This window comes from Mauremys mutica, chromosome 1, assembly GCF_020497125.1.
Source record: "Mauremys mutica isolate MM-2020 ecotype Southern chromosome 1, ASM2049712v1, whole genome shotgun sequence".
NCBI lineage: Eukaryota > Metazoa > Chordata > Testudines > Geoemydidae > Mauremys > Mauremys mutica.
Genome location: NC_059072.1, coordinates 146,739,541 through 146,765,575, shown reverse-complemented (window position 1 = coordinate 146,765,575; position 26,035 = coordinate 146,739,541). Strand labels below are relative to the sequence as shown.

The 26,035-nt window shown below is 50.6% G+C and overlaps 1 protein-coding gene across 2 annotated transcripts; it reads left to right on the top strand.

The window, feature by feature from the left end:
• Positions 1 to 1,030: 1,030 nt before the first annotated feature.
• On the top strand, positions 1,031 to 6,965 carry LOC123356260 (zinc finger protein 250-like). Of its 2 annotated transcripts, none has more exons than XM_044999354.1 (3): positions 1,031 to 1,078; positions 2,149 to 2,292; positions 4,397 to 6,965. In XM_044999354.1, the coding sequence occupies exons 1-3, from the start codon at positions 1,045 to 1,047 to the stop codon at positions 5,440 to 5,442; spliced, it is 1,224 nt and encodes a 407-aa protein (XP_044855289.1). In that variant the 5' UTR covers positions 1,031 to 1,044; the 3' UTR covers positions 5,443 to 6,965. The 2 variants fall into 2 exon arrangements, with proteins under 2 accessions (XP_044855289.1, XP_044855279.1); XM_044999344.1 differs by having other exon boundaries at positions 4,394 to 6,965.
• Positions 6,966 to 26,035: the final 19,070 nt, after the last annotated feature.

The window sequence follows — 26,035 nt, the reverse complement described above, 5'->3', positions numbered from 1 at the left end:
ATCTTGGTGGGTTTAGTCCTGGGGTAGAGGGGGGTGGGGTGGAGGACAGGGGCAAGGTCTTTGCTGCACTATGGGGACTGAGCATGTTCCCAGCATGGCAGAATCTACAATCTCTCTGTCTGCAGGGAAAGAGCCTGGGGGAAGTGTGATGTGAAATGAACTAAATCCTGTTCTGAAACCTCTAGGACTGCCCTTCTCACCCTGCCAGGTTGCAGAATGACGCCCACGTCTCACTCCAGCTCATCCCAGCCTCCCCTGGGACAGGAAAGAGAAATGGCTGCAGTTGGGCCAGATCAGGTAGGGGCTATTGGGGGGTTGCTGGTGGGTTCTTGCTGGAGGGGGAGGAGCCGTAAATACTGAAGAGGTGGCAACTTCTGAGGAGTTAGGTCTGGAAGGGGCAGGGAATACCCTGGGTGAGGAAAGGGAGGGGGACAGAGTGTGACAAACTTTCTGAGACTTGTTTAACCGGGAGGGCCTAGATCCTCAGAACAAACGCTTGGGTCTTGGAGGAGAAAATTCCCTAATTTGTGAAACAGGAAACAGACAAAGCAACCCCCTGGGCAGGGGTACCAGACTTCCAGTGCTGAACCCTCAGCCTGCTAGCCAGAGGCTGGTGTGACATGGAAAGGGGGCACCCACCAGGGAAGTGTAGGGAAGATGTCCCAGCCCCTCACATCCAGCTGCTGGCAGTGGGGAGGGTGTTGGGATTCCGACCATGGGGCTGTTTCAGCCTCTGGCTAGTAGGTATGTGATGCATCTGCTGGCAGAGACAAGGGGTCTCTCTTTGTTCTCTCACCGTGATGTCCCCTGGCTGCTCTCAGCAGTATGGGGATAGGACCCTGCTGACTGTTTCTCTCTCAGAGCTTCCATTTGATTGGCTCCTCTCCCCCATGAATAGTGGGGTTGTGAGTGGGGCAACAGGTCCTGAGTGTTGGAATCCTGCTCTTCCAGGGGCTGGTGACCTTCGAGGAGGTGGCTGTGTATTTCACCAGGGAAGAGGGGGCTCTACTGGACCCCACTCAGAGAGCCCTCTACAGAGACGTCATGCAGGAGAACTATGAGACTGTGACCTCGCTGGGTAAGGATTCCTGTCCCCTCGGTTCTTGGAAGGGGAAATGAAAAGTTAAGGTTCACGCCAGCCCCACAATGCCACCTCTGCTCTGCCCTGTTTCAGCATCACCCCAATATGCCAGAGACACACACACTAGCCTTCTCCCCTCCCCTGTTACAGAGCGCTCTGGGAACAGAGCAGTACAGCAGAAAGTCTCACAACTTCTTGCTAAGATAATATTTGGGTTCATCTCCATCATAGCAAACAGAAGCTTCTTCCCCCTGGCCTGCTGTCCAGTACTGAACCTCCTGCACACAGACCATCTGAGACTCGCACAGTGTTACCACCCCTTTGCCCTCAACCTGAGTTTTCCTTTTGAGTCACTGCCTTCACTTATCCCTCACTAAGCCCCACAGATCACTCGAACATAGGCCACCAGAGTGCTGACAATCCCCACAGCAAGAACACACCCTTGGGCACCTTTGCTGACCAAACCTGCAACACTCAGCACAGAAATGAGGCAGAATTGTCCCCCCAAATCCCACCTCTCTTCATAGCACAGTCACAACTCTGCCAAGCTGCTCCAACCAATCCCTCTATCATCCAGTTACAGCTACAGCTGGAGGGCATGCGGATAGATGCTGGGATTCCCATCTGTGAACACAACACAGACAATGGGATGTTCTCTTAGTCTTTCCTCGGATTGATTATAGGTTCATAGCTTTGAAGGCCAGATGTGACTATTAGGTCATCTACTCTGACGTCCTTTATAACACAGACCATAGAATTTCATCCCGTTACTGCTGCATTGAGCTGAATACCTGAGTTCCTGTGGCAGTTTGTTAACCTTTGCATGGCTCACACAGAACCATCCTCAGTGGTTCTTGCCAGCTGCAGGGTTAAGGGTTGGGGGCAAAGTTAAGGTTGCATTGGAGGGGTGGCATTTACATTAACTTCTCATTTCCTGGTTTGCAGAGGTTTAAGTTTAGTCACCATCTATACCAGAGGTGGGCAAACTACGGCCTGTGGGCCACATCCAGCCTGCGGGACCCTCCTGCCCGGCCCCTGAGCTCGCTTGTTTTCTTTCCCTTGAGCAGGGTTTCCAGTTTTCAAACCCTATGTGATCTCCCAGCTGGAAGGAGGGGAAGAGCCGTGGGTCCTGGATCTCCCTGGTTCAGAGGAAAGTGAGATCCTGAGAAGTCATTGCACAGATGAGGAACCATCAAATCAACCCAGAAACTGTAAGTGCCTGAGAGAACCAGCTGGGATTCCCCCCACAGACTCTGTGAGCTCAGGACAGTCCCCAGCAGATCTCACTCCTGGCTTCCTACAGAGGATGATTGACACCTTTGCTGGAGCTCCCTCCCTTCCTACTGAGTGTTTGGATGGGATGTGGACAGGGCCGGCCTTGGGAAAATGGCACCCTGGGCTAACTTGAATTTTGGTGCCCCTGGATCCCATGGGTGTGACACCCCCCTTCCCTCTGTCCCCCATAGGCTCCCCACCCTCCCTTCCCCCCTAGCCCCTGCACTGTGCCCTCTTCGCTCCAAATACCTGCTCCCTCTCCTGCACCCCTTCACTCCTAACTTCTGCCCCCTCCTGCCCCTCACCTTCTGCCCTTCCCAACACCTGCCCCCTCCCTCCTGCGCCCCTAAACCCTGCACTGTGCCCCCTTCACTCATACCCCCTCCCTCCTGTGCCCCAGGTCCTACACTGTGCCCCCTTCAGCCCAACACCTTCCCCTCCCTCCTGTGCCCCTAATCCCAGCACTGTGCCCCCTTCACTTGTACCCCCTGCACCTCCCTCCTGCATGGTGTATACCCCCTTCACCCCAACCCCTGCCCCCTGCACCTCAACACCTGCTCCTTCCTGATCCCCCAACCCCTGCACTGTGCTCCCTTTGCCCCAACCCTTGCATCCTCCTGCACCCAAGTGGGGAACCTGACCTAGATGCACAAAGCAGCTGGTGTTGCTGCTCACTCCTCCACCCCATGCAGCCCTGGGGGGCTGGGAGAGAGGAGCAAGGAGCGACGTCATGGCTTCCTGCACCTAGGTCACTTTCCCTGCAGGCTGTGTAAGGGGAGGGCAGGAGAGCAGCAGCTCCTGATGTCTCAGCACAGCCCAGGTGGGGAAGTGACATGGATGCAGGGAGCCCTGGTGCAGGAGCAGCTCTAGCAATTTGGCCGCCCCAAGCAGTCATGCGTGCGGGAGGTGCACCAGAGCCGGGGGACCAGCGGACCTCCCGCAGGCATGACTGCGGAGGATCCGCTGGTCCTGCGGCTCCAGTGGACCTCCTGCAGCTGCGGAGGATTTGCTGGTCCGGCGGCTCCGGTGGAGCATCCGCAGGCATGTCTGCGGGAGGTCCACCCGAGCCGCGGGACCAGCGCACCCTCCGCAGTCATGCCTGCGGGAGGTACGCTGTCCTGCGGCTCCAGTGGACCTCCCGCAGGCATGACTGCGGAAGGTCCACCAGACCCGCCTGCCGCCCTCCAGGGAAAATGCCGCCCCACGCGCGCGCTGGGTTCTGGAGCCGGCCCTGCCCTGGTGTGTGTGTGTGTGTGTGTGTTGAGGGGAAGATATGAAGGAGTGTGTGTGTGTTGAAGGGTGTGTCTTAAGGAGTGTGTGTGTGCCTGAGTGAGTGAGTGTGCTGTCTATTTAAGAAAGCTCTCAGAGTCAGGAGCCTGAACTAGGCTTGTTCAGACACAAGCAGCTGGCAGGAGCTCCGGCCCCAAAGAGTCAGCAGCACACGCAGACTCCCCCTGTCCCGTCACCCCAGCTCAGTGGAAATTGGGTACCCGGGTTGGGGGGAGGGGGACACCCTGCCATCAATCAGCACCTCCCCCCCGCAGAGCAGTCAGGAAGATGCTCCCAGTCAGGAGTGTACAGGGGCAACCCCAGAGGTGAACAGAGAGTGGGGGGCTGGGGGGACAGGAACAGCAGCAGCTGCACACATGGAGCAGGGTGGAGGAGGGGCCCCCTCTGCTCCAGAGCAGTCACCTGGCTCTGACGCTCGTCCAATGGCCCCCTGCAGCTCGGGTCTCTCCCCTACACAGCTGCTTATCTGGTCCCCATGCCGCTTTCATCAGCCCAGCGAGCCTCTCAGCAACAGGTCAGGTGGGAATCCAAACCCTGCACTCGGCACCCCTTGGGTGGGGCACCCGTACGGCCCACCATAAAGGCCGCCCCTGGGTGTGGAGCAGAATCGATCCCCTCCACTTTCCCCTATGGGGAAGAGTTTGGGGGAATTCAGTCCCCGATTTTTATTTTCTGTCTCTCCAGCACTTACTTGGGTTTGCTCTCTGCCTTTCCATCCCCAATTCTGAGATTTCTCCTCTCTTCTAGCAGGTGATGGGGTGGTGAGGGAGAGCGAGGAGCAGAATCCTCACCAGGAAGATGCTGAGCTAGCTGAAGCGCATGGGGCATTACTGCGAAGATCCAAAGGGAATGTGTCCAGGTGCCATGAGCTGGGAAAAGCTGGTGAAAGTTACCACAGACCAGAGAGAGAGCAGGGAAACCACTCAGAGGAGAGAATGGATGAACCCATTAATTGTCAGGGAACTCACAAGGATTTCAAGGAAACTACATCCCAGGAGAAAATCCTCACGGAAAAGAGAGAGAATACATGCAGTGAGTGTGGGAAAAACTTCCATTACCGCTCAGCCCTTATTCGACATGAGATAATCCACACGAAAGAGAGACCCTACGAATGCTGTGAGTGTGGGAAAAGCTTCAATCATACCTCAGCCCTTATTAGACATCAGCGAATACACAGAGGAGACAGACCTTATAAATGCTGTGAGTGTGGGAAAAGCTTCACTCAGAGCTCAGACCTTTCTGCCCATCAGAGAATCCATACGGGGGAGAGACCCTATGAATGCAGGGAGTGCGGGAAAAGCTTCAATCATCGTTCAGCCCTTATCTCTCATCAGAGAATTCACACCGGAGAGCGACCTTACGAATGCTGTGAGTGCAGGATAAGCTTCACTCAGAGATCAGCCCTGCTCTCTCATCACAGAATCCACACAGGAGAGCGACCCTACACATGCTCTGAGTGTGGGAAAAGCTTCACCCGAAGCTCAAACCTTACTACGCATCAGAGGATCCACACAGGAGAGAGACCCTATGAATGCAGTGAGTGCGGGAAAAGTTTCACTGACATCTCCTCCCTTATCTCTCATCAGAGAATCCACACGGGAGAGAAACCCTATGAATGTTGTGAGTGTGGGAAAAGCTTCTCTCAGAGCTCAACCCTTATTACACATCACAGAATCCACACAGGACACAGACCCTATGAATGCTGCGAGTGTGGGAAAAGCTTCTCTCAGAGCTCAGGCCTTCTCTATCATCAGAGAATCCGTAAAGGAGATAAACTTCATAAAAATCTTCTCTAGAGCTGTCAGATGTTTTTTCTAAATTATTTTGACAGTTCCCAGGTAGTGACTGTTAAGGCTATTTGCATCTTTTGCATACTGTAGACCCTCAGCTCCCACACATGAGTTGCCCACTTTTGAAGCTCGCCCGTTTTGGGGGTGGATCCTGTGGTCCTTTCTATCAACTCCATTGTCCTGCAAGTCATGGGAGTGGGTGTCCTTTCTACCAGGAATGTCCATCACCCCAAATGGGGGAGATGGGGATGTCTTCAGCCAGCTACATAGAGGTAAAATCTACCTGGGCCTCATCACTGTGATTTCCATGGAGTTAACTAGCTTGAGTTTGCTTTCCTGATGTAAAAAACGCAGCTATTCTTGCAGTAAAGACATGGGCCATGGATAGTGGGTGGGGTTATCTAGCACATTTACTCCTGATCTGACCTAACCATCATCACATTTCCTTGTCTAAACAAACCTGGAGATTGACATTTATACTCCTTCTTCCGGTGCAAAGATATTGTTCGAGTCGTCAAGTTTCTCTTTGAGGACAGATTGTCTCATTCCCAGTTGTTCTCACATTATCCTGGATTGTGCAGAACAGCAGTTATTTTGTTGACTTTTTTTCCTTATTTAAAATATATTTAAATATAACAAAGAGTGAGAGCAGTGTCAGGGAAATGTCATTTCAGGTTCTCTGACACTGGAAGGAGGTGGGCTGACTCAGAGATTCCCTCCTTCCCCATCACCCCAGAACTGTTACCTTGTATCTGAGCCATGCAGAGTTCACCCCTTCATATTCCTTCACTTCTCAAAGTGCCCAGTGAAGTCGTGTTCTTGGCTGTCCATGCTTGGGAATGGTGCTTGAACATCTTTAATCCTAAATCAGAGTCAGTCTGGCAGGAGATGAAAGTGTCACAGACTAGGAAGGGGATTTAAAATGGATCCCAAGCACTGTTCAAATCCCCTTTTCCCTCTATTGGCAAAGCCACTTCTGGGAAGGTTGGCTGTTTTTTCCACCCATTATGAAGGTGCTAAATCTTATGAGACAGCGCTGGGTGAAGCAGGTTTCAGTGGATCATGGGAGAATTCCTCATCCTGATTCTGAGACATCAGATGTAACCTACTCTGGAATTTCACTTTAAATTAAAATGAAAGTGTCTTCTACCTCTCTGTGATATGGGTTTTCTATCTTTCATGAAGGCTCCTTGGTCATATAACTGCATCTTAGTTTTGTTTGACACAAAGTAGCTCAGATTTATTGGGAAATTTCAGAGAAATTACCATCATTTTTTTAATTTTAGGTTTGTTTTTTCCCCTATCCCTGCATGATGACATGGAGAAAATTCAAATGCAGTTCAGTCAACAGAAGAGAATACTCCAAGCTGCTGGATATATTATCAGAGAAACAGTCATGTTTTTAAATCTCCACTCTGAAAAGGTGAACAGCAGCAGACCCCAAATGGTGCAACTGACGGAAATAAGTGCACATGGTCACAGGGTAGTTCAATTGTTTGTCAATATTGTCTCAGATGATCCAGGGATAGAATTCCACAGCAAGTGACTTAGAACTAGGCAAAATGCCCAGGTATTTGGTTCCCAAAGCATTTGTGACCCAGTCCCTACAGGAGGTTACTCCTGAAGAGATCTCCTAGCTAATCCCAAAATTTGGGAAATGCTGTGATGAGGTGTATCAACCCTGAACTGGCACTGCTAGGGTTAACTGCACCGTGTGGGCTGAAGAGGCCACACCCCCTCACCCTCTCTGGGCATGCTCCGACTGGAGACAGAGTATAAAAGGGAGCAGCTCAGCGCAGACTGAGGAGGAGAGCAAGCCATGTTGTTGGCTCCTGCCAGGAAGCCACAGGACTCCCAGGCTGCAGTGTCCAGCCATGCTGAGGCCCTGGCACAAACCCAGTCGACTGCCAAAGATCGCCAAGAAGAGATGCTGGATGCCGGGAGATTACCGACGCTGGAAGTAAGGGTGGGAAGTGACCCAGGGAATGGGACTGTTGCAGTGAGAGATCAAGCGTGAACACAGGAGTATTAGTTCCTCAAGGCCCTGGATCAGGACCTCGTGGAGTAGGATGGTCCCAGGTCCCTCTACCCCGCACTACACCCACCACTGGATGAAGTCACCACCTGCAGACAAGCTGTCTCAACCCAGGGGACAGATTTCTTCCCTGCCAAACCCCTGCCTTCTTCCTTATGTGACCACACACCCTGCAACAGCTGGTCCAAGTCCTGCCCTCCCCCCCACCTCTACCTAAGACTCTGGGAGGGAGTTTGGGTGCATGAGGTGCAGGCTCTAGGCTAGAGCAGGGGCTTGGGGTGCAAGGAAGGCAGGGGGCAGACCCTGGGAGGGAGTTTGGGTGTGGGCTCTGAGCTGGGCAGGTGGTTGGGGTGCAGGGGGGGCGGTGGTGGGCTGTGGGAGTGGGTTTGGGTGCAGGAGGGGGACTAGTTCTGGGAGGGAATTTGGGTGCATGAGGTGCAGGATCTGGGCTGGGGGAGAGGGTTGGGGTGCAGGGGAGGTGGGGGTGGACCCTAGGAGGGAGTTTGGGTGTGACCTCTGGGCTGGGGCAGGGGGTTGGGGTGCAGGGGGAGCAGTGGCGGGCTCTGGGAGGGAGTTTGGGTGTGGGTGGGGTGCGGGATCTGGGCTGCGGCAGGGGGGCAGTGGCCGGCTCTGGGAGGGAGTTTGGATGCATGAGGTGCAGGTTCTGGGCTGGAGCAGGGGGTTGGGGTGTGGCACCTATCTCGGGCAGCTCCTGAAAGTGACCCACACCCCTCCTCTGGCACAAATCCTACATGGAGGAGGCCGGAGGTGATGGGTCTCCTGGCACCACTGCCCGCAGGTACCACCCCTGCAGCTCCCATTGCTGTAGTTCCAATGGCAGAGTTGGGGCAGGGGCAGCGTGCAAGAGACACACCCCACAGGGGCCGCAGGAACATGCCAGATGCTTCTGGGAGTGATGCGCCACACGGATCAAGGGTGGGCGGGAATCTGCTTTAGCCTGACTGTGCTGCCGGTAGTGGTGGCAGAAGCCCCCGGGCCCTTTCAAATCGCCCAGGGCCAGCTGCTCAGGCTTTCTGATGGGGAAGTAAAGAGAAGCCACAAGAGTGTTCATGAGCAGTTCTGGGGAATCTTTTTGGGGGTCCTGGAGTAGGCAGCAGGGAGATGCAGCCTCACCACCGAGTCTGTTTCCCTGGAGGAGAGAGGGGGCTGCAGGGTGATATCCTACCTCTGTGCATCCAGGAGCCTGTGCTCCCCACTGCCATGGTGGAGCCTCCACATTTATTTATTGACAAATAAAAATTACAGAATTTTGAAATATTGTGCACAGAATTTTTTTGGTGCAGAATCGCCTCAGGAGTAAGACTGACTTAGGGAACCTCCTTGGATTGTCTTTGCTTGGTGAACCACTCTGCCACCACACCAATGCAAAGAGAGAGTGCCAAGCCCTACTGCTATGTGGGGGTCGGGGCTGGGGTCGGGTCATACACATTCAGACTGTACGCTCCCCCAGCTACAAACTGCTGCTGATTTTCCATTTAGGACATTAGCCTTTACTGACAAGGTTTGTCTGTGTTCTTTTTTATCTCATGCTGCTAGTTAGAAGGATCAGTATTAATTTTTTTCCCAAAAATATACAACCCCCTAAACCTGCTTTTAGCAATCTGAATAATTTAGTGTCACCTTATTTTTGCCTGTCCCAGTACAAAAGAAGAGGCTTTTGTGGTTTTCCTGACTTAGAGGATGAAAACAAACGTGTGTTGGTCCTGGGGCGACTCTAGGCACTAGCAAAGCCAGCAGGTGCTTGGGGCAGCCCGTTTGCAGGGGCAGCAGGTGGCAGGGATCCAGCCTGGGAGCTGAGAACCAACAGGGGGCCTTGGGAGCTGTAGTTCCTTGGTTAGCTCCCTGCCTATAGAGCCAGCCCTGGAGCAGGGAAAGAACTACATTTCCCAGCATTCCCTTGGCTGCTATCAACAGGAAAGGGAGGGGGAGGGAGTATGGTAGCTGAAACCTCATGCTGCAGCTTGCTGTGAATGGAGAGCTCACTGCTAGAGCGGGGTGGCACTGTGAGTGGGGAACAAGTGTGCCCAAGGAGTAGAAGGCTTTGGCCCAGATATCCCCTTCAGAAGACATCCCAGACTGGATTAGGGATACTGGTGTGACCTCACCTTGCAGCCCCCAAAGAAGGAATTGGGTGGACTAAGTGGACAGTGCCCCTCTCAATCTGAAGCCTAGCAAGGGAGGTACGTGGATCCCACTAGAATTTAAAATGAAAAGTAAGGGAGGGGAGGCTCTACCGGACCTGGGCAGCTTTAGATACAGTACCAGGCATGTAGGAGGATTTCCACTTCTGAGCCATGGAAGCAGAAATTGACTTTTTCCTTTCCAGATTTAGCTAATATTCAGAAAGGGAATCTAGCACCTGCCTTCCAGATTTGAGCATCTCAAAATTCAGGAGTGCGCAAGCTCCATTTGGGCAGCTGTTACTTCATTTCTCCCAAATCAAATATACTGATTGTCATGGAGTCCCCAGGTGATGCTCTGGAATTGCTCCCCACAAAGCCAGTCAGGACTTTGGGGAGCCGCCTCTCCCTTGGAGCAGACTGTTTCAGGGCAAGAAGCTCACAAGGCTTCACCTCCTGGGTCTCTCCTTGGAGCATTCAGCATCCTCTGTCCCTCCATGTGCTTCGCACAGCGAGTCCACCCCAGCGGGATCCTGGGGAAGCCACAGGGTCCTGCACCCCCACCTTGCAGTCAGACGTGACTCTTAGCCAGCTGGTAAAACAGAAGGTTTATTTAGACAACAGGAACACAGTCCAAAACAGGTCTTGCCAGTACAGACAACAGGACCCCCTTTAGTTAGGTCCATCTGGGACCCGCTGGGAGACCTGAGCCTCCTCGAGGCTCTCCTCCATTTTCCAGCCAGCTTCCAAAACTACCAAACCCCCTCCAGCCCCTCCTCTCTGGGCTTTGTCTCTTTACTGGGCCAGGAGGTCACCTGATCTCTCTGTCTCCAACACCTTTAGCATCCCCCTGAAAGGGGGGAAGGGCCTGGCCATTAGTTGCCATGGAGACTTCGTCACATTGATCCACTGTAATTTGCTGTAGAAAAAGTAGGATAAAATTGAGCAAGAAATGCTTCCCAGTGGTTTTTAGGACTGGAATTGCTATTTTCAACAGCCATTGCCTTTTTTTTTTTTTAGTTTTATTTGTTTAAAAGGAAGACAGTGATATTGCATTGGCAAATTCCCCATAGAAACAAAGATTGGAACAAAAGAATAATAAAGGCACCTCAACTTTTCCTCTCTTATCGAGGACAGTCTTACAATATGCATCCAGATATCCTCTAATCACACAAGCTGAAAATTGTTCCACTTTAGTGTAGTTCTGTAACCATATGGGAACCAATCCTGTGTGTGTTCTGTGCACATCCAAAATTCCTGCTCAATGACCCACCCTGGGAGCAAGTTACCAGTGACCCAGGGCTGGGGCAGAAGGAGGGTTCAGGTAGGGCGGGGAGTCCAGGGCTGGGGCGGCAGGGGGTGCAGGTGGAGGGGGCAGAGCCCAGAGCAGGGGTAGCAGGGTGTGGGTGGGTGGGGGAGCACTGTTGGTGGGGAAGGAGAGAGCCCAGAGCTGCGGCAGCATGGGATGTGTGTGGGGGAGAGCCCAGGGCTGGGACGGCAGGGGGGTGCGGGTGGAGGGAGCAGAGCCCAGAGTTGGGTGGCAGGGAGTGGGGGGCGGGGGAGAGCCTGGGGTCAGGCAGCAGGAAGGTGTGGGGGAGGAGCCCAGGGCTGGGGTGGGAGGAGGCAAATTTTTTTTTGCTTGGGGCGGCAAAAAAACTAGAGCCAGCCCTGCCTCCACACACTGTAAGGTAGGTAGGAGCGGATCATTATTATCCCTACTTGAAAGAGGGAGAAGCTAAGGCTGAGAAAGGAGAATTGACTTGTCTTAGGTCACACAGCCAGTCAGTGGCAGAGTTGGGAATAGGACCCAAGAGCCCTGATTTTCAAACTAACCATCGGATCTTGAATTTCAAACATTGACTGAATAAAGTGCTCTCAGGCCTGGTCTACACTATGCGTTTAAACTGATTTTAGCAGCGTTAAACCGATTTAATGCCGCACCTGTCCACACTACAAGGTCCTTTATATCGATATAAAGGGCTCTTTAAACCAGTTTCTGTACTCCTCCCCGACGAGAGGAGTAGCGCTGAAATCGGTATTACCATATCGGATTAGGGTTAGTGTGGCCGCAAATCGATGGTATTGGCCTCCGGGTGGTATCCCACAGTGCACCATTGTGACTGCTCTGGACAGCAATCTGAACTCGGATGCACTGGCCAGGTAGACAGGAAAAGCCTCGCGAACTTTTGAATTTCATTTCCTGCTTGCCCAGCGTGGAGAGCTCATCAGCACAGGTGACCACGCAGAGCTCATCAGCACAGGTAACAATGCAGTCTCCTGAGAATCGAAAAAGAGCTCCAGCATGGACTGCACGGGAGGTACTGGATCTGATCGCTGTATGGGGAGAGGATTCAGTGCTAACAGAACTGCATTCCAAAAGACGAAATGAAAAAGTATTTGAAAAAATTTCCAAGGCTATGATGGAAAAAGGCCACAGCAGGGACACAGTGCAGTGCAGAGTGAAAGTTAAGGAGCTCAGACAAGCCAACCAGAAAACCAAAGAAGCAAACGGAAGGTCTGGTGCAGGGCTGCAAACATGCCGCTTCTACGCTGAGCTGCATGCAATTTTAGGGGGCTGCGCCACAACTACCCCACCCCTGTCCGTGGATTCCGAGGTGGGGGTTGTAATCTCAGCCATGGCTGAGGATTCTGCAGACGGGGAAGATGACGATGAAGAAGAGGAGGACGAGCTTGCAGAGAGCACACAGCACTCCGTTAGCCCCAACAGACAGGAGCTTTTTCTGACCCAGACGGAATTACCCTCCCAGCCCTCCCAAGCCACTATCCCAGACAATGAAGCCATGGAAGGGACCTCTGGTGAGTGTACCTTTGTAAATATAAAACATGGTTTAAAAGCAAGCGTTTTTTAATGAATGATTTGCCCTGAGGACTTGGGATGCATTCACGGCCAGTAAAGTTACTTAGAAAAGTTTGTTAACATGTCTGGGGATTGAGCGGAAATCCTCCAGGGATATCTCCATGAAGTGCTCCTGGAGGTACTCCAAAAGCCTTTGCAGAAGGTTTCTGGGCAAGGCAGCTTTGTTCCGTCCACCATGGTAGGACACTTTACCACGCCATGCATGTAGCAAGTAATCGGGTATCATTGCATGACAAAGCATAGCTGCGTATGGTCCCGGCGATTGCTGGCATTCAAGAAACATCCGTTCTTTATCTCGCTGTGTTATCCCCAGCAGAGTGATATCGTTCAGGGTAACCTGGTTGAAAATCAGGAATTTAATTAAGGGGACAGAGATGCCCATTTTCCTACTGGGCTCGTGGCCTGCTGCACGTAGCCAAGTGGGGGGAGGGGAGGAGTGAAATAGCGATGAGCTTTTTCGCGTTTGGCTAGCAGGGATCTTCCCAGCTACCAGCCACGCGGGGGGGGGGGGAAGGGGGGTGATTAGCAGTGAGCTTTCATGATACCAGCCATGTGGTGGGGGGAGGGGTAAAGCACTATATATATGAAGGCTGCAGAAGCCGAAAGACAGTGGCTTACCATGGCCGCATGCAAGTTGAATTCTGATGCCCGGACCTGCGTCTGTGAGATCTGTAACACCAGAGCCGCAGGCACTCAATATTAAGATGCAAAATGCGACCTTGTAGTGAAATCACATGTGCTATGTAAGGTGAATAGTGTTGTTCACTGTGAAAGAGTATAACAATTGTTCTGTAAAATGTATCTTTTAAAATACTTCTCTCCCTTTTTTCCCTCCCTCATGCAGCTGCAAATTTTTCAAGCCTCCCTACTCCATCCCAAAGGCTAGCTCAGATAAGGCGGAGGAAAAAGAAGACGCGAGATGAAATGTTCTCGGATATCATGGAAGTAACCTGCAAGGAAAGAGCTCATCTGAATGAGTGGAAGGAGGTGGTATCAAATTACAGGAAAGATGCCAGTGTACGTGAGGACAGGAGGGACGCTCGAGATGAGAGGTGGCGGCAGGATGATCAGCGGTGGCGGGATGCAACTCTGGGGCTGCTGCGTGATCAAACTGACATGCTCCGGCGTCTGGTGGAGCTTCAGGAACGGCAGCATGATCACAGAGTATATCACAGGCAGCCCCTGTATAACCACCCTCACTATGTTCCACATCCTCCTCACCCAGACGTGTAAGAACGCGTGGGGGAAGGCTCCGTGCACTCGCCCACGGCCACCCCCGTGGACAGCCCAACCAAAAGGCTGTCATTACTGTGAAATTTTTTTAGTGGCCTTTTCCTTCCCTCCTATCCTCCTCCCAAACCACACCCGGGCTACCTTCTCAGTTCACTCCCTCTTTTTATAATGCATTAATAAAGAATACATGATTTTTAAACGATAGTGACTTTATTTCCTTAAGCAAGCTGTAATCGAAGGGGGAGGGTGGGTTGCTTACAGGGAATAAGTCAATGAAGGGGGGTGGGGATTCATCAAGGGGAAACAAACACAGCAGTCACACCCTACCCTGGCCAGTGATGAAGCTCGTTTTCAAAGCTTCTCTGATGCGCACCGCTTCCTGGTTTGCTCTTCTAATCGCCCTGGTGTCTGGCTGCACGTAATCAGCGGCCAGGTGATTTGCCTCAGCCTCCCACCCCGCCATAAAGGTCTCCCCCTTACTCTCACAGAGATTGTGGAGAACACAGCAAGCAGCAATAACAAAGGGGACATTGGTTTGGCTGAGGTCTGAGCGAGTCAGTAATGTGCGCCAGCGCGCCTTTAAATGGCCAAAGGCACATTCTACCACCATTCTGCACTTGCTCAGCCTGTAGTTGAACAGCTCCTGACCACTGTCCAGGCTGCCTGTGTATGGCTTCATGAGCCATGGTATCAAGGGGTAGGCTGGGTCCCCCAGGATAACGACAGGCATTTCAACATCCCCAACTGTTATTTTCTGGTCTGGGAAGTAATTCTCTTGCTGCAGCCGTTTAAACAAAGCAGTGCTTCTGAAGACGCAAGCGTCATGAACCCTTTCCGGCCATCCCACGTGGATGTTGGTGAAACGTCCCTTGTGATCCACGAGTGCTTGCAGCACCATTGAAAAGTACCTCTTGCGGTTCATGTACTGGGTGCCCTGGTGCTCCGGTGCCAAGACAGGGATATGGGTTCCATCTATCGCCCCCCCACAGTTAGGGAATCCCATTGCAGCAAAGCCATCCACTATGGACTGCACATTTCCCAGAGTCACAACCTTTCATAGCAGCAGCTTAATGATTGCTTTGGCTACTTGCATCACAGCAGCCCCCACAGTAGATTTTCCGACGCCAAATTGATTCCCGACTGACCGGTAGCTGTCTGGCGTTGCAAGCTTCCAGAGGGCTATTGCCACTCGCTTCTCCACTGTGAGGGCTGTTCTCATCTTGGTATTATGGCGTTTCAGGGCAGGGGAAAGCAAGTCACAAAGTTCCATGAAAGTGCCCTTACGCATGTGAAAGCTTCGCAGCCACTGCGAATCATCCCACATCTGCAAAACTATGCGGTCCCACCAGTCTGTGCTTGTTTCCCGGGCCCAAAATCGGCGTTCAATGGCTAGAACCTGCCCCATTACCATCAGGATCTCCAAAGCGCAGGGGCCCGCGGTTTGAGAGAATTCTGTGTCCATGTCCTCATCACTCTCATCGCCGCGCTGCCATAGCCGCCTCCTCCTCGCCTGGTTTGCAGGTCCTGGTTCAGCATAGACTGCACGACAATGCGCGAGGTGTTTACAACGTCCATGATTGCTGTCTTGAGCTCAGCAGGGTCCATGCTTGCTGTGCTATGGCGTCTGCACAGTTTACCCAGGAAAAAAGGCACGAAACGGTTGTCTGCTGCTTTCACAGAGGGAGGGGTGAGGCTGTACCCAGAACCACCCACGACAATGATTTTTGCCCCATCAGGCACTGGTACCTCAACCCAGAATTCCAAGGGGTGGGGGAGACTGCAGGAACTATGGGATAGCTACGGGATAGCTACCCACAGTGCAACGCTCCGGAAATCGACGCTAGCCTCGGACCATGGACGCACACCACCCAATTAATGTGCGTTGTGTGGCCGCGTGCACTCGACTTTATATAATCTGTTTTACAAAACCGATTTTCTGTAAAATCGGAATAATCCTGTAGTGTAGACGTACCCTCAGATGAGCTCCAGACCAACAACTGTGCACAGTAATTATTCAGCAAGTATTTGAGGAGAACTGGAATGTTAGAGAGAATCATGAACTGCTCAGAGACCATTAATGCAGAGAAGCAGCAAAATTCATCAAACATATAACTGGTTATGACTTATTTACTTGATCTTAAACGAGAACAAAGACCTGAGTCTCCTTCCTGTCAATAGCCCCCTGCTCAGCCAATCAGGGTAGAGTCTGAGGATGGGAGGCTGAGGGTTCTCACCAGAGAGCCCAAAGGATGGTCCAGGTCACTGGTGGGGATCACTGCCCGAGCACTATTGCAGCCCCACATTTTTGGGTGGACCTCCCACAGTGGGAGCTGCCGAGCACTCCCCCGCAACACACACACACACACCCCTCCTGGTGTTGGGAGGGGAACAGGAGAAAGGACAAAAGAAGCAAGAGAAGAAGAGAAAGGAGGGACGGAGGGAGGGAGGAAAAGGTGAAACAAAAAGGACAAACCCTAATGTCCCCAGTGATTCTAAGGGACAGAATCCCAGGTGTGGAATAAAATTCTGCCTCCTTAAGCTTGTGTTTTCCATGCCTAGAATTTAACTGTCACCAGATGGATCAGACTGAACAGGTTTCAAACCTCGAGGAGGCTCTTACCTTCTAAACAGGGATGGCTGTTTTCTAGTAAAATCACTAAAAGGGAAGGAGAAAACTCGAAAGAGGTTCCTCCTGGCGCTCACGTACATGAACCCAAATACTCTTTCAGTCCTCAAAGAGAGACCTGGAGAAGAAGACTTGCTGAAGCAAAGCCACAAGGGTATCTGAGGTTTCCCTGGCTCCTCACCCCTGTCCTGCCTGGCTGATGTCAGCATCTCTCTGTGAGGTCACCACCTCCCCACCACCTTTGACCAATAGTCTGTGGTCCTGCAAAAGGCCTTTGTGATGTCACTGCCACACCCCTCCCTTGCTGTGCTAATGTCCTGCCCCTGGCCAGGCACTTTGGAGGTTTGAGCTACTCCCTGTGGATCACCCCACTCAAGGAGCGTTCGTTCTAGGCAGCAAGCCGGCTAGACAGCAAAACATAGAATCATAGAATCATAGAATTCAAGATCAGAAGGGACCATTATGATCATCTAGTCTGACCTTCTGCAAGATGCAGGCCACATAAGCTGATCCCCCCACTCCTTTAGCAAGCGACCCCTGCCCCATGCTTCGGAGGAAGGCGAAAAAGCTCCAGGGCCACTGCCAATCTACCCTGGAGGAAAATTCCTTCCCGACCCCAAATATGGCGGTCAGCTGAACCCCGAGCATGCGGGCAAGACTCTCCAGCCATACCCTCTGGAAAACGGTTAAGAATATCATATCATTGACCCATTGTACTATTTACCAGTGTGGCACTTAATTAACCTATTGACTAAGCCCGGTATCCTATCATACCATCTCCTCCATAAACTTATCTAGCTTAATCTTAAAGTCATGGAGGTCCTTCGCCCCCACTGTTTCCCTCGGTAGGCTGTTCCAGTATTGCACTCCCCTGATAGTTAGAAACCTTAGTCTAATTTCAAGCCTAAATTTCCTGACTGACAATTTATATCCGTTTGTCCTCGTGTCCACATTAGCACTGAGCTGAAATAATTCCTCTCCTTCCCTGGTATTTATCCCTCTGATATATTTAAAGTGTGCAATCATATCTCCTCTTATCCTTCTTTTGGTTAGGGAAAACAAACCGAGCTCCTCAAGTCTCCTTTCATACGACAGGCCTTCCATTCCTCGGATCATTCTAGTGGCCCTTCTTTGTACCTGTTCCAGTTTGAATTCATCCTTCTTAAACATGGGAGACCAAAACTGCACACAATACTCCAGATGAGGTCTCACCAACGCCTTATATAACGGGACTAGCACCTCCTTATCCCTACTAGAAATACCTCGCCTAATGCATCCCAAGACCGCATTAGCTTTTTTAACGGCCACATCACATTGCCTGCTCATAGTCATCCTACGATCAACCATAACTCCTAGGTCCTTCTCCTCCTCCGTTACTTGCAACTGGTGCGTCCCTAGCTTATAACTAAAATTCTTGTTAGTCATCCCTAAATGCATAACCTTACACTTCTCACTATTGAATTTCATCCTGTTACTAATACTCCAGTTTACAAGGTCATCCAAATCTCCCTGGAGGATATCCCGATCCTTTTCCGAATTGGCAATACCTCCCAACTTGGTGTCGTCCGCAAACTTTATCAGCCCACTCCTACTCTTGGTTCCCAGGTCAGCAATAAATAGATTGAATAAAATCGGACCCAAAACCGAACCTTGAGGAACTCCACTGGTAACCTCCTCCAACCCGACAGTTCCCCCTTCAATACTACCCTCTGCAGTCTCCCCTTTAACCAACTCCTTATCCACCTCTGGATTTTCATTTCAATCCCCATCTTTTCCAATTTAACCAGTAATTCCTCATGCGGTACTGTATCAAACGCCTTACTGAAATCCAGATATATTAGATCCACTGCATTTCCCTTGTCTAAAAAATCTGTTACTTTCTCAAAGAAGGAGATCAGGTTGGTTTGGCACGATCTACCTTTCGTAAATCCATGCTGTAAACTATCCCAGTTGCCATCGGCCTCCTGCTCTGTAACCACTCTCTCTTTTAAAATTTTTTCCATGACTTTGCATACTACAGATGTTAAACTAACAGGCCTGTAGTTACCCGGGTCACATTTTTTCCCCTTCTTGAATATAGGAACTACATTAGCTAATCTCCAGTCAAACGGTACAATCCCCGAATTTAGAGATTTATTAAAAATCATCGCTAATGGGCTAGCAATATCACTCGCTAATTCCCTTAATATTCTAGGATGAAGATTATCCGGGCCCCCCGATTTACTTCCGTTAAGCTGTTCAAGTTTGGCTTCCACCTCCGATACCGTAATGTCTACCCCCATATCCTCATTCCCATCGGTCCCTCTATCACTATTCCTTAGCCCTTCATTAGCCTCATTAAAAACCGAGGCAAAATATTCATTCAGATATTGTGCCATTTCAAGATTATCCCTAATCTCCACTCCGTTCAAAGTTTTAAGCGGTCCCACTTCTTCTTTCTTGGTTTTCTTCCTATTTATATGGCTAAAAAACCTTTTGCTGTTGGTTTTAATCCCCTTCGCTAGGTCCATCTCCACCCGTCGCTTTGCCTTTCTCACTGCTTCCCTACACCCTCTGACCTCAATAAGGTAGGTTTCTTTGCTGATCCCTCCCATTTTCCACTCCTGGTACGCTTTCTGTTTTTTCTTAATGACCCCTCTGAGACGCTTGCTCATCCAGCTCGGTCTAAAACTGCTACCTACGAGCCGTTTTCCCTTTCTCGGGATACATGCCTCTGACATCTCCTGCAACTTCAACCTGAAGTAACCCCAGGCGTCATCTGCCTTTAGATCCCTAAATATGTCAGTCCAGTCCACTTCCCTAACTAGTCGCCTTAGTTTAGTAAAGTTAGCCCTTTTGAAATCGTAAACCCTAGTCTCAGATGCAATATTGATTATCCTCTCATTTATTTTGAAACGAATTAGCTCATGATCACTCGAGCCAAGGTTGTCCCCTACAACTATTTCCTCAACAAGGTCCTCGTTACTCACCAAAACCAGATCTAAAATGGCATCCCCCCTCGTCGGTTCAGTAACCACTTGATGAAGGAATTCATCAGCTATCACGTCTAGGAAAAGCTGAGCCCTATTATTATTACTAGCATTTGTTTCCCAATCTATATCCGGGAAGTTAAAATCCCCCATGATCAAGCAGTTCCTATTAGTGTTTACCTCCTTAAAAACATTAAAGAGCTCTCTATCCGTCTCCAGGCTAGATCCCGGCGGTCTATAGCACACCCCAATCACTATCCCGGGTGAGGCTCTAGTAGTTTTCTTCCCCAATGTGACCATTGCCCAGACAGACTCCGTATTATCCATTGCATTGCTAGTTATTTCATTACATTTCACCTCATTATTGATATACAATGCTACTCCCCCACCTTTACCTTTGCATCGGTCTTTCCTAAACAGCACATACCCTTCCATACCTGTACTCCAGTCATGGCTACCGTTCCACCATGTTTCGGTTATTCCTATGATATCCGGTTTCAATTCTCGGACCAAGAGCTCCAGTTCCTCCATTTTATTACCTAAGCTTCTCGCATTGGTGAACAAACATCCTAATTTTTGCTGTTGGGCTCCTCTCACTCTTTTCACCCAACTCGGTAGGGACACAGTACTACCAGCATGACCTGTAGATCTAGTATCCGTCCCCCCCTCTTCCTTACACCTGCCTGTCCCCCTCTGGCTATATCTGTTGTTATCTTGTTGTTCTCACTCCCAATGTGTAAATTTGGCGTGGAGAGCACCAGGACCTCTCCCAACCGTCTCCCCCCAGTGTCTAGTTTAAAGCTCTTTTAACCAGATGAGCCAGCCTCCCTCCTAGAAGTCTACTTCCTTCCCTACTTAGGTGGAGCCCATCCCGTGAGAACAGTTGTCTGTCCCCAAAAGCTCCCCAGTGCCCATACATCCCAAAGCCCTCCTTGTAACACCACTCCCTCAGCCAACTGTTAATTGTCACGATTCTCTCACCCCTTTGGCGCCCTTCCCTAGGGACAGGTAGGATCCCACTGAAGATCACCTGAGCCTCAATTTCCTTGAGCGTCTTACCCAACCTGGCATAGTCTCCCTTGATCCTGTCTAGCGAGAATCTAGTAGTGTCATTCGTTCCCACATGAAGGATGACCAAAGGGTTCTTACCTGCTCCTCTTAGGATTCTTTTCAACCTCAGGTCCACATCCCGTATTTTAGCGCCCGGTAGACAGCACACCCTTCTGTTCTCCGGATCGGCCCTGGTCACAGGCCTGTCCAACCTTCTCAGTATGGAATCCCCAATCACGTAGACCTGCCTTTGCCTGGGGATAGTGCGGTCCTCTAACCTATCCCCCGTCCCCCCTCGTTGTACGCTCCTTCCATTCCTATCATCCCTTGTGGTTCCCCTTAAGCCATCCTGTAACCTCCCTGGGCCCAAACTTGGTGCTGCCTCCATAGACTCCTCCCCTCTTTCTATGGGACTGGCCGCTCGTCTCTTTTTCCTTGGCCTCCCACCGTCAGCTACCACCTGCTGTACCCCTTCCTCATTCTCCAAACCTTCAAACCTGTTCCTTAGCTCTATTTCCCCCTCACTGGCTCTCCTTTTCCTCGGCCTGCTTCTCACGGTCACATGCTTCCACCGCCCATCTTCCTCGTCTGGTGGTCCCCCCTCGTTGGCCTTAGCCCCTGCTCCCCCCTGTGCCCCTGGGCGTTCCCCTTCAGACGCTGCTCCCAATGCTACACTCAGTTTTTCAGAAATTAGTCGACTTTATGGCCAGAAGAGACTATTAGAGCATCTAATCTGACCCCCTGCATCTCACAGGCCTCCTGTATGACACAAGAACTACTCTTGGGGCAAACACATTCCAGAAAGGCATCTAGTCTTCATTAAATGACATCAGGAGATGGCAAATCCACCACTTTCCTTGGTAGCTTGTTCCTGTGCTGAATCATCCTCGCTGTTGAATATTTGTGCCTTAATTGTAATATGAATTTGTATCTTTTCACCTTCCAGCAATTGGGTCTTGTTATGCCTTTCTCTGCTCAATTAAAGAGCCCCTTTAATACCCAATCTTTTCTCTCCATTAAGGCCCTTCAACACTTCAATGAAGTCACCTTTCAATCTTCTTTTGATAAGCTAAACAGGTTGAGCTCTTTCAATAGCTCACTAGAAGGCATTTTTCTCTAGCCCTCATAACATCTGGTGGCTCTTTGCTGTCCCTGCCCCAATTTCACAACATCTTTTTCAAATGAGGACACCAAGACTGGAGGCAGTATTCCAATGTCAGTCTCACTGATGCCGTGTCACCTCCTGTGACGTTATTGACATAATCTGTAACTGTATAGATCACCGTTGTGACCACTGTTCTATATTTGCAGCCAATATTGTAGAAAAGTTGTCGCGTAAGGGGTCTATGGAGAGGTTATGATTGGCTGATTATGCTATCTCTAGATGTGTATCATTTTTGTAGCTGACGTTATGAATATTGGCGCTATGCTGCAGGTATTTCAAACTTGTGCTATGCTTCCGGGGAACACCCCAGAGAAGTTGGTGTCAGTTCTGCCTAGCCTGCTTGATGTCCCATTAAGGACCGTCAGCTATACAATCAATCCATTGAGAGAAGGCAGATACGCCTTGCGACTCAACAAGGTATGTGAGGACTTGCCTGTGGACAGAACTGTAAGCTTTTTCTATGCCACGTGCTGGATATAGTGTCCTTGGGACAAAGAAAGCAAGAGACACGTGGCAAGAGACCATAAAAGGCTGATGCCTCGCTTCCATCTTGCTACAAACTGAAGCTCTATACAAAGGACTGAATGACCCATCCCAATTGCAGATGGACTCCAGAGACTTGATTTGAACCTGTAGTTTATTCCATCACTGCTACACGCCTGCAGCAAGAACTTTGCCATTACTGTATGTGAAGGGTTAAAATCCATGTGCATTTTGTATTATAACCTGGTATATGGATTGTGCCAGTTCTTTTCCAGACCGAAAGTCCAGAGACCTAGCAAATAGTGATCAGCTAAGAGAAAACTGGGGTAAACAGAAAGCCTTGCTTGCTAAGATAGGCCTGGTCAGCAAATTGCCAGGTGTTGGAGCTAAGAACTAAATAACTGTGTCTTATTCAGAGTTGCAAATTGAACAAAGAATCCCTGTTCCTATTGTGTTAGTCTCTTCTGTAGGGAGACGTTCTTTCCACAGATCCAACCTTGAGTTTATGAAAAGTTGGCACATGTCAGTATAAGATATGGCATCCTTCCACCTCCCTTCCAAGAGACCAATGCCTGCCTTAAGACACACAGAAAACAATCTTTATTACCATATACTTTCACTGTTTCTTTGCTTTAAACCCTAGGAATGTACCTGTTGGACAATCAAAAGAGTTGCTCCATTCCTATGGACCTCAAATCAGAATTCAACATATATATTTTATACTACTAACATTTTATCAAAGTATTCATTAAATTTTAACTTGCTAACTTGAGACCATGGGTGGAGACATTGTTAACCATTGGCTACTATGCTATCTTGTCTTGCTGCAAAACCTGTCCTGGGATGTGGAACTGCCTACCCCGTCACTTTCCCCCGCCCATGGAAAATCTATATATTCTATTGTAATCAATTTGTTGGCAGTGTCTGTGAGCCTAATAAGAAAGGTGACACTCCGCCAGCGCTGTGTGTAATAAACTCCTATTCTTGACCTCTACCCAGTGTAGATTTATGTCCTTCACAGACACCTGCTGAATAAAGAGGAGATTCAGCATCCAGCTTGGCTGAATGTGTCTCCTCTCCCCACAGCTTGGGGAACTTTTGAGGAAATGGAGAAGACTGCCTTTGCCTAGCGTACATTGCTTGCAAATAAAACAGGTCTTTTTGGTGACAAGTGGTGAAAGGAGCCATTAGACAAATGTGGAAACAAGAAAAACATCACCTAACTGAACTTGCATCTGTGGATGCTGAAGCCACAACACAGGGAGCTAAACACTATGGGCTTGGCTACACTTACAAATTTGCAGCGCTGCAGCAGGGTGTGAAAACACACCCTCTGCAGCGCTGCAAATTGCGGCGCTACAAAGCGCCAGTGTAGTCAAAGCCCCAGCGCTGGGAGCCGCGCTCCCAGCGCTGTCCGTTATTCCCCACAGGGAAGTGGAGTACGGACAGCGCTGGGAGAGATTTCTCCCAGCGCTGGCGCTTTGATTACACTTAGCGCTTCAAAGCGCTCGGCAGCGCTTTGAAATGCAAGTGTAGCCAAAGCCTCAATGAGAACAGCTGGTGTCAGAAGAGTCTCTACCAAAGCGTTTTCCCACCAGCAGGGGCCTCTCTGTGCACAGAACTCCTGGTAGCTTGATGTCTGCAGGCAGTGGAGAACTCTATTTTGGCATCTCTTTGTCTCTTTTGTGGTGAACATCTGCAGTGGCTGTTTAAAGGTCTCTAGCAGGGGTGGCTCCAGGCTCCAGCATGCCAAGCACGTGCTTGGGGCGGCATGTCACGGGGGGCGCTCTGCTGGTCACCGGGAGGGCGGCAGGCAGGCAGCCTTCGGCGGCATGCCTGCGGAGGGTCCACTGGTCCCGCGGCTTCAGTGGACCTGCCGCAGGCGTGCTTCGGTGGAGCCGTGGGACCAGCGGACCCGCCGCAGGCATGCCCGTGGGAGGACCACCGAAGCCGCGGGACCAGCGGATCCTCTGCGGGACCGGCAACCAGCAGAGCGCCCCCTGCGGCATGCCGCCGTGCTTGTGGCAGCGAAATGTCTAGAGCTGCCACTGGTCTCTAGATAGTGGTCTTTGGGAAGAGCTGGCTGAAGAGCCTTCCTACTAACCAGGAAATCCTGGCTTGGCCTCCCAGGTCTTCCTTGCTGAACCTAGTATCTCTGTTGGCTCCTTTTGTGTATCTCTTTTTATAAAAAGAAAAGACCTGTCAGCACAATCCTTCTAAGTGGTTGTTCAAGACAGAGAGAGCCTTCCTTGCGGCTAAGTCTTGGTGCCATGGGGCATATCTCACCACTGTGGTGCCCCCTGCTGGCCATCCTGGGAATTATATGGGCTGCTCCAGCAAGCCACCTCCTGAGTGGCTCTCCCAATAAATCCTTTCCTGATTGGCTGGGTTCTGCGCAGCCTCTCCAAGGGTGCCTTGGCCTTTCCCTGCCTGTGTGGGGCACCCGCTCCACCACACTTGGAAAGTGGCAAATGGGAAGTGTGGAGCTGAAGGAAAGATTACCATGACTCAGAGTTGAGCTGAGGTTGCTCTGACTGAAACACAGAGCACTAACCACTATATGATCAGAGCAGCTTGTGGAAGAAGTGCATGTTAGGGCTAGTCTACACTTACCAGCCGGGTCGACGCGGTGAGTTCGACTTCTCGGAGTTCGAACTATCGCGTCTAATCTGGACGCGGTAGTTTGAACTCCGGAAGCGCCGCGGTTGACTCCGGTACTCCACCACTGCAAAAGGCGGTGGCGGAGTCGACCTTGGAGCCGCGGACTTCGATTCCGCAGCGTCTGGACGGGTGAGTAGTTCGAACTAGGGTACTTCGAATTCAGCTACGCTATTCATGTAGCTGAATTTGCGTACCCTAGTTCGACCCCGCTTCTTAGTGTGGACCAGCCCTTAGAAGCCCTCTGTCAACTCAGCTGTGGCTTTCTGTGCACAGAGCCAGCCTGCTCAAGATCTGCAAGTCTTGAGGAAAATGGGGAACATCTGTAGTTTGGAATTTGAAGGTCTTGTCTTGGACCATCAAGTGGAACAGTTGGAAATAAACCATTGAGGAAGGCACTGTGGCTTTGCTAGCTAAAGTACCTGCCTAATAAACAGGAGATCCTGGGTTCAACGGCTTCTGTCTCCTCTGCTCAAATTTTTCTGTGCCTTCCTAGGAAACATATTCCACCACTGATTCTCCATTGGGGGAGGCCTTCACCTCCCATTCGTCCCTCAGCAAGTCCAGGGGTCCACTCATTCTCTTTCCATACAGCATTTATGATGACTCTTTATAAATATATCAGAGGGATAAATATTAGGGAGGGTGAGGAATTATTTAAGCTTAGTACCAATGTGGACACAAGAACAAATGGATATAAACTGGACACTAGGAAGTTTAGACTTGAAATTAGACAAAGGTTTCTAACCATTAGAGGAGTGAAGTTCTGGAACAGCCTTCCAAGGGTAGTAGTGGAGGCAAAAGACATATCTGGGTTTAAGACTAAGCTTGATAAGTTTATGGAGAGGATGGTATGATGGGGTGGGATCTGAGTTACTACAGAGAATTCTTTCCTGGGTGCTGCCTGGTGAGTCTTGCCCACATGCTCAGGGTTTAACTGATCGCCATATTTGGGGTCGGGAAGGAATTTTCCTCCAGGGCAGATTGGCAGAGGCCCTGGAGGTTTTTTGCCTTCCTCTGCAGCATGGGGCACAGGTCACCTGCTGGAGGATTCTCTGCAGCTTGAGGTCTTCAAACTACAATTTGAGGACTTCAGTAACTCAGACATAGGCTAAGGGTTTGCTACAGGGAGTGGATGGGTGAGATTCTGTGGCCTGCATTGTGCAGGAGGTCAGACTAGATGATCATAATGGTCCCTTCTGACCTTAAAGTCTATGAGTCTATGAGCAACTCGAAAGGAGAGAACCTGGTTGATTCAGCAGGTGGGGTAAACACTTGTCCCAGTCCTTCAGGTGATGATTCATAAAGGTTTACAGTATCATCTTTAGGGTCCCAGAGCCTGCACCTGCAGCAGCAGCTAG

Coding starts and splice junctions, on each gene's coding strand:
- LOC123356260 (XM_044999344.1), top strand. CDS start 1,045: ATGCAGGAGAACTATGAGACTGTGACCTCGCTGG. Junction 1,079..2,148: donor TGAGACTGTGACCTCGCTGG/GTAAGGATTCCT, acceptor TCCCTTGAGCAG/GGTTTCCAGTTTTCAAACCC. Junction 2,293..4,393: donor ATCAAATCAACCCAGAAACT/GTAAGTGCCTGA, acceptor CCTCTCTTCTAG/CAGGTGATGGGGTGGTGAGG.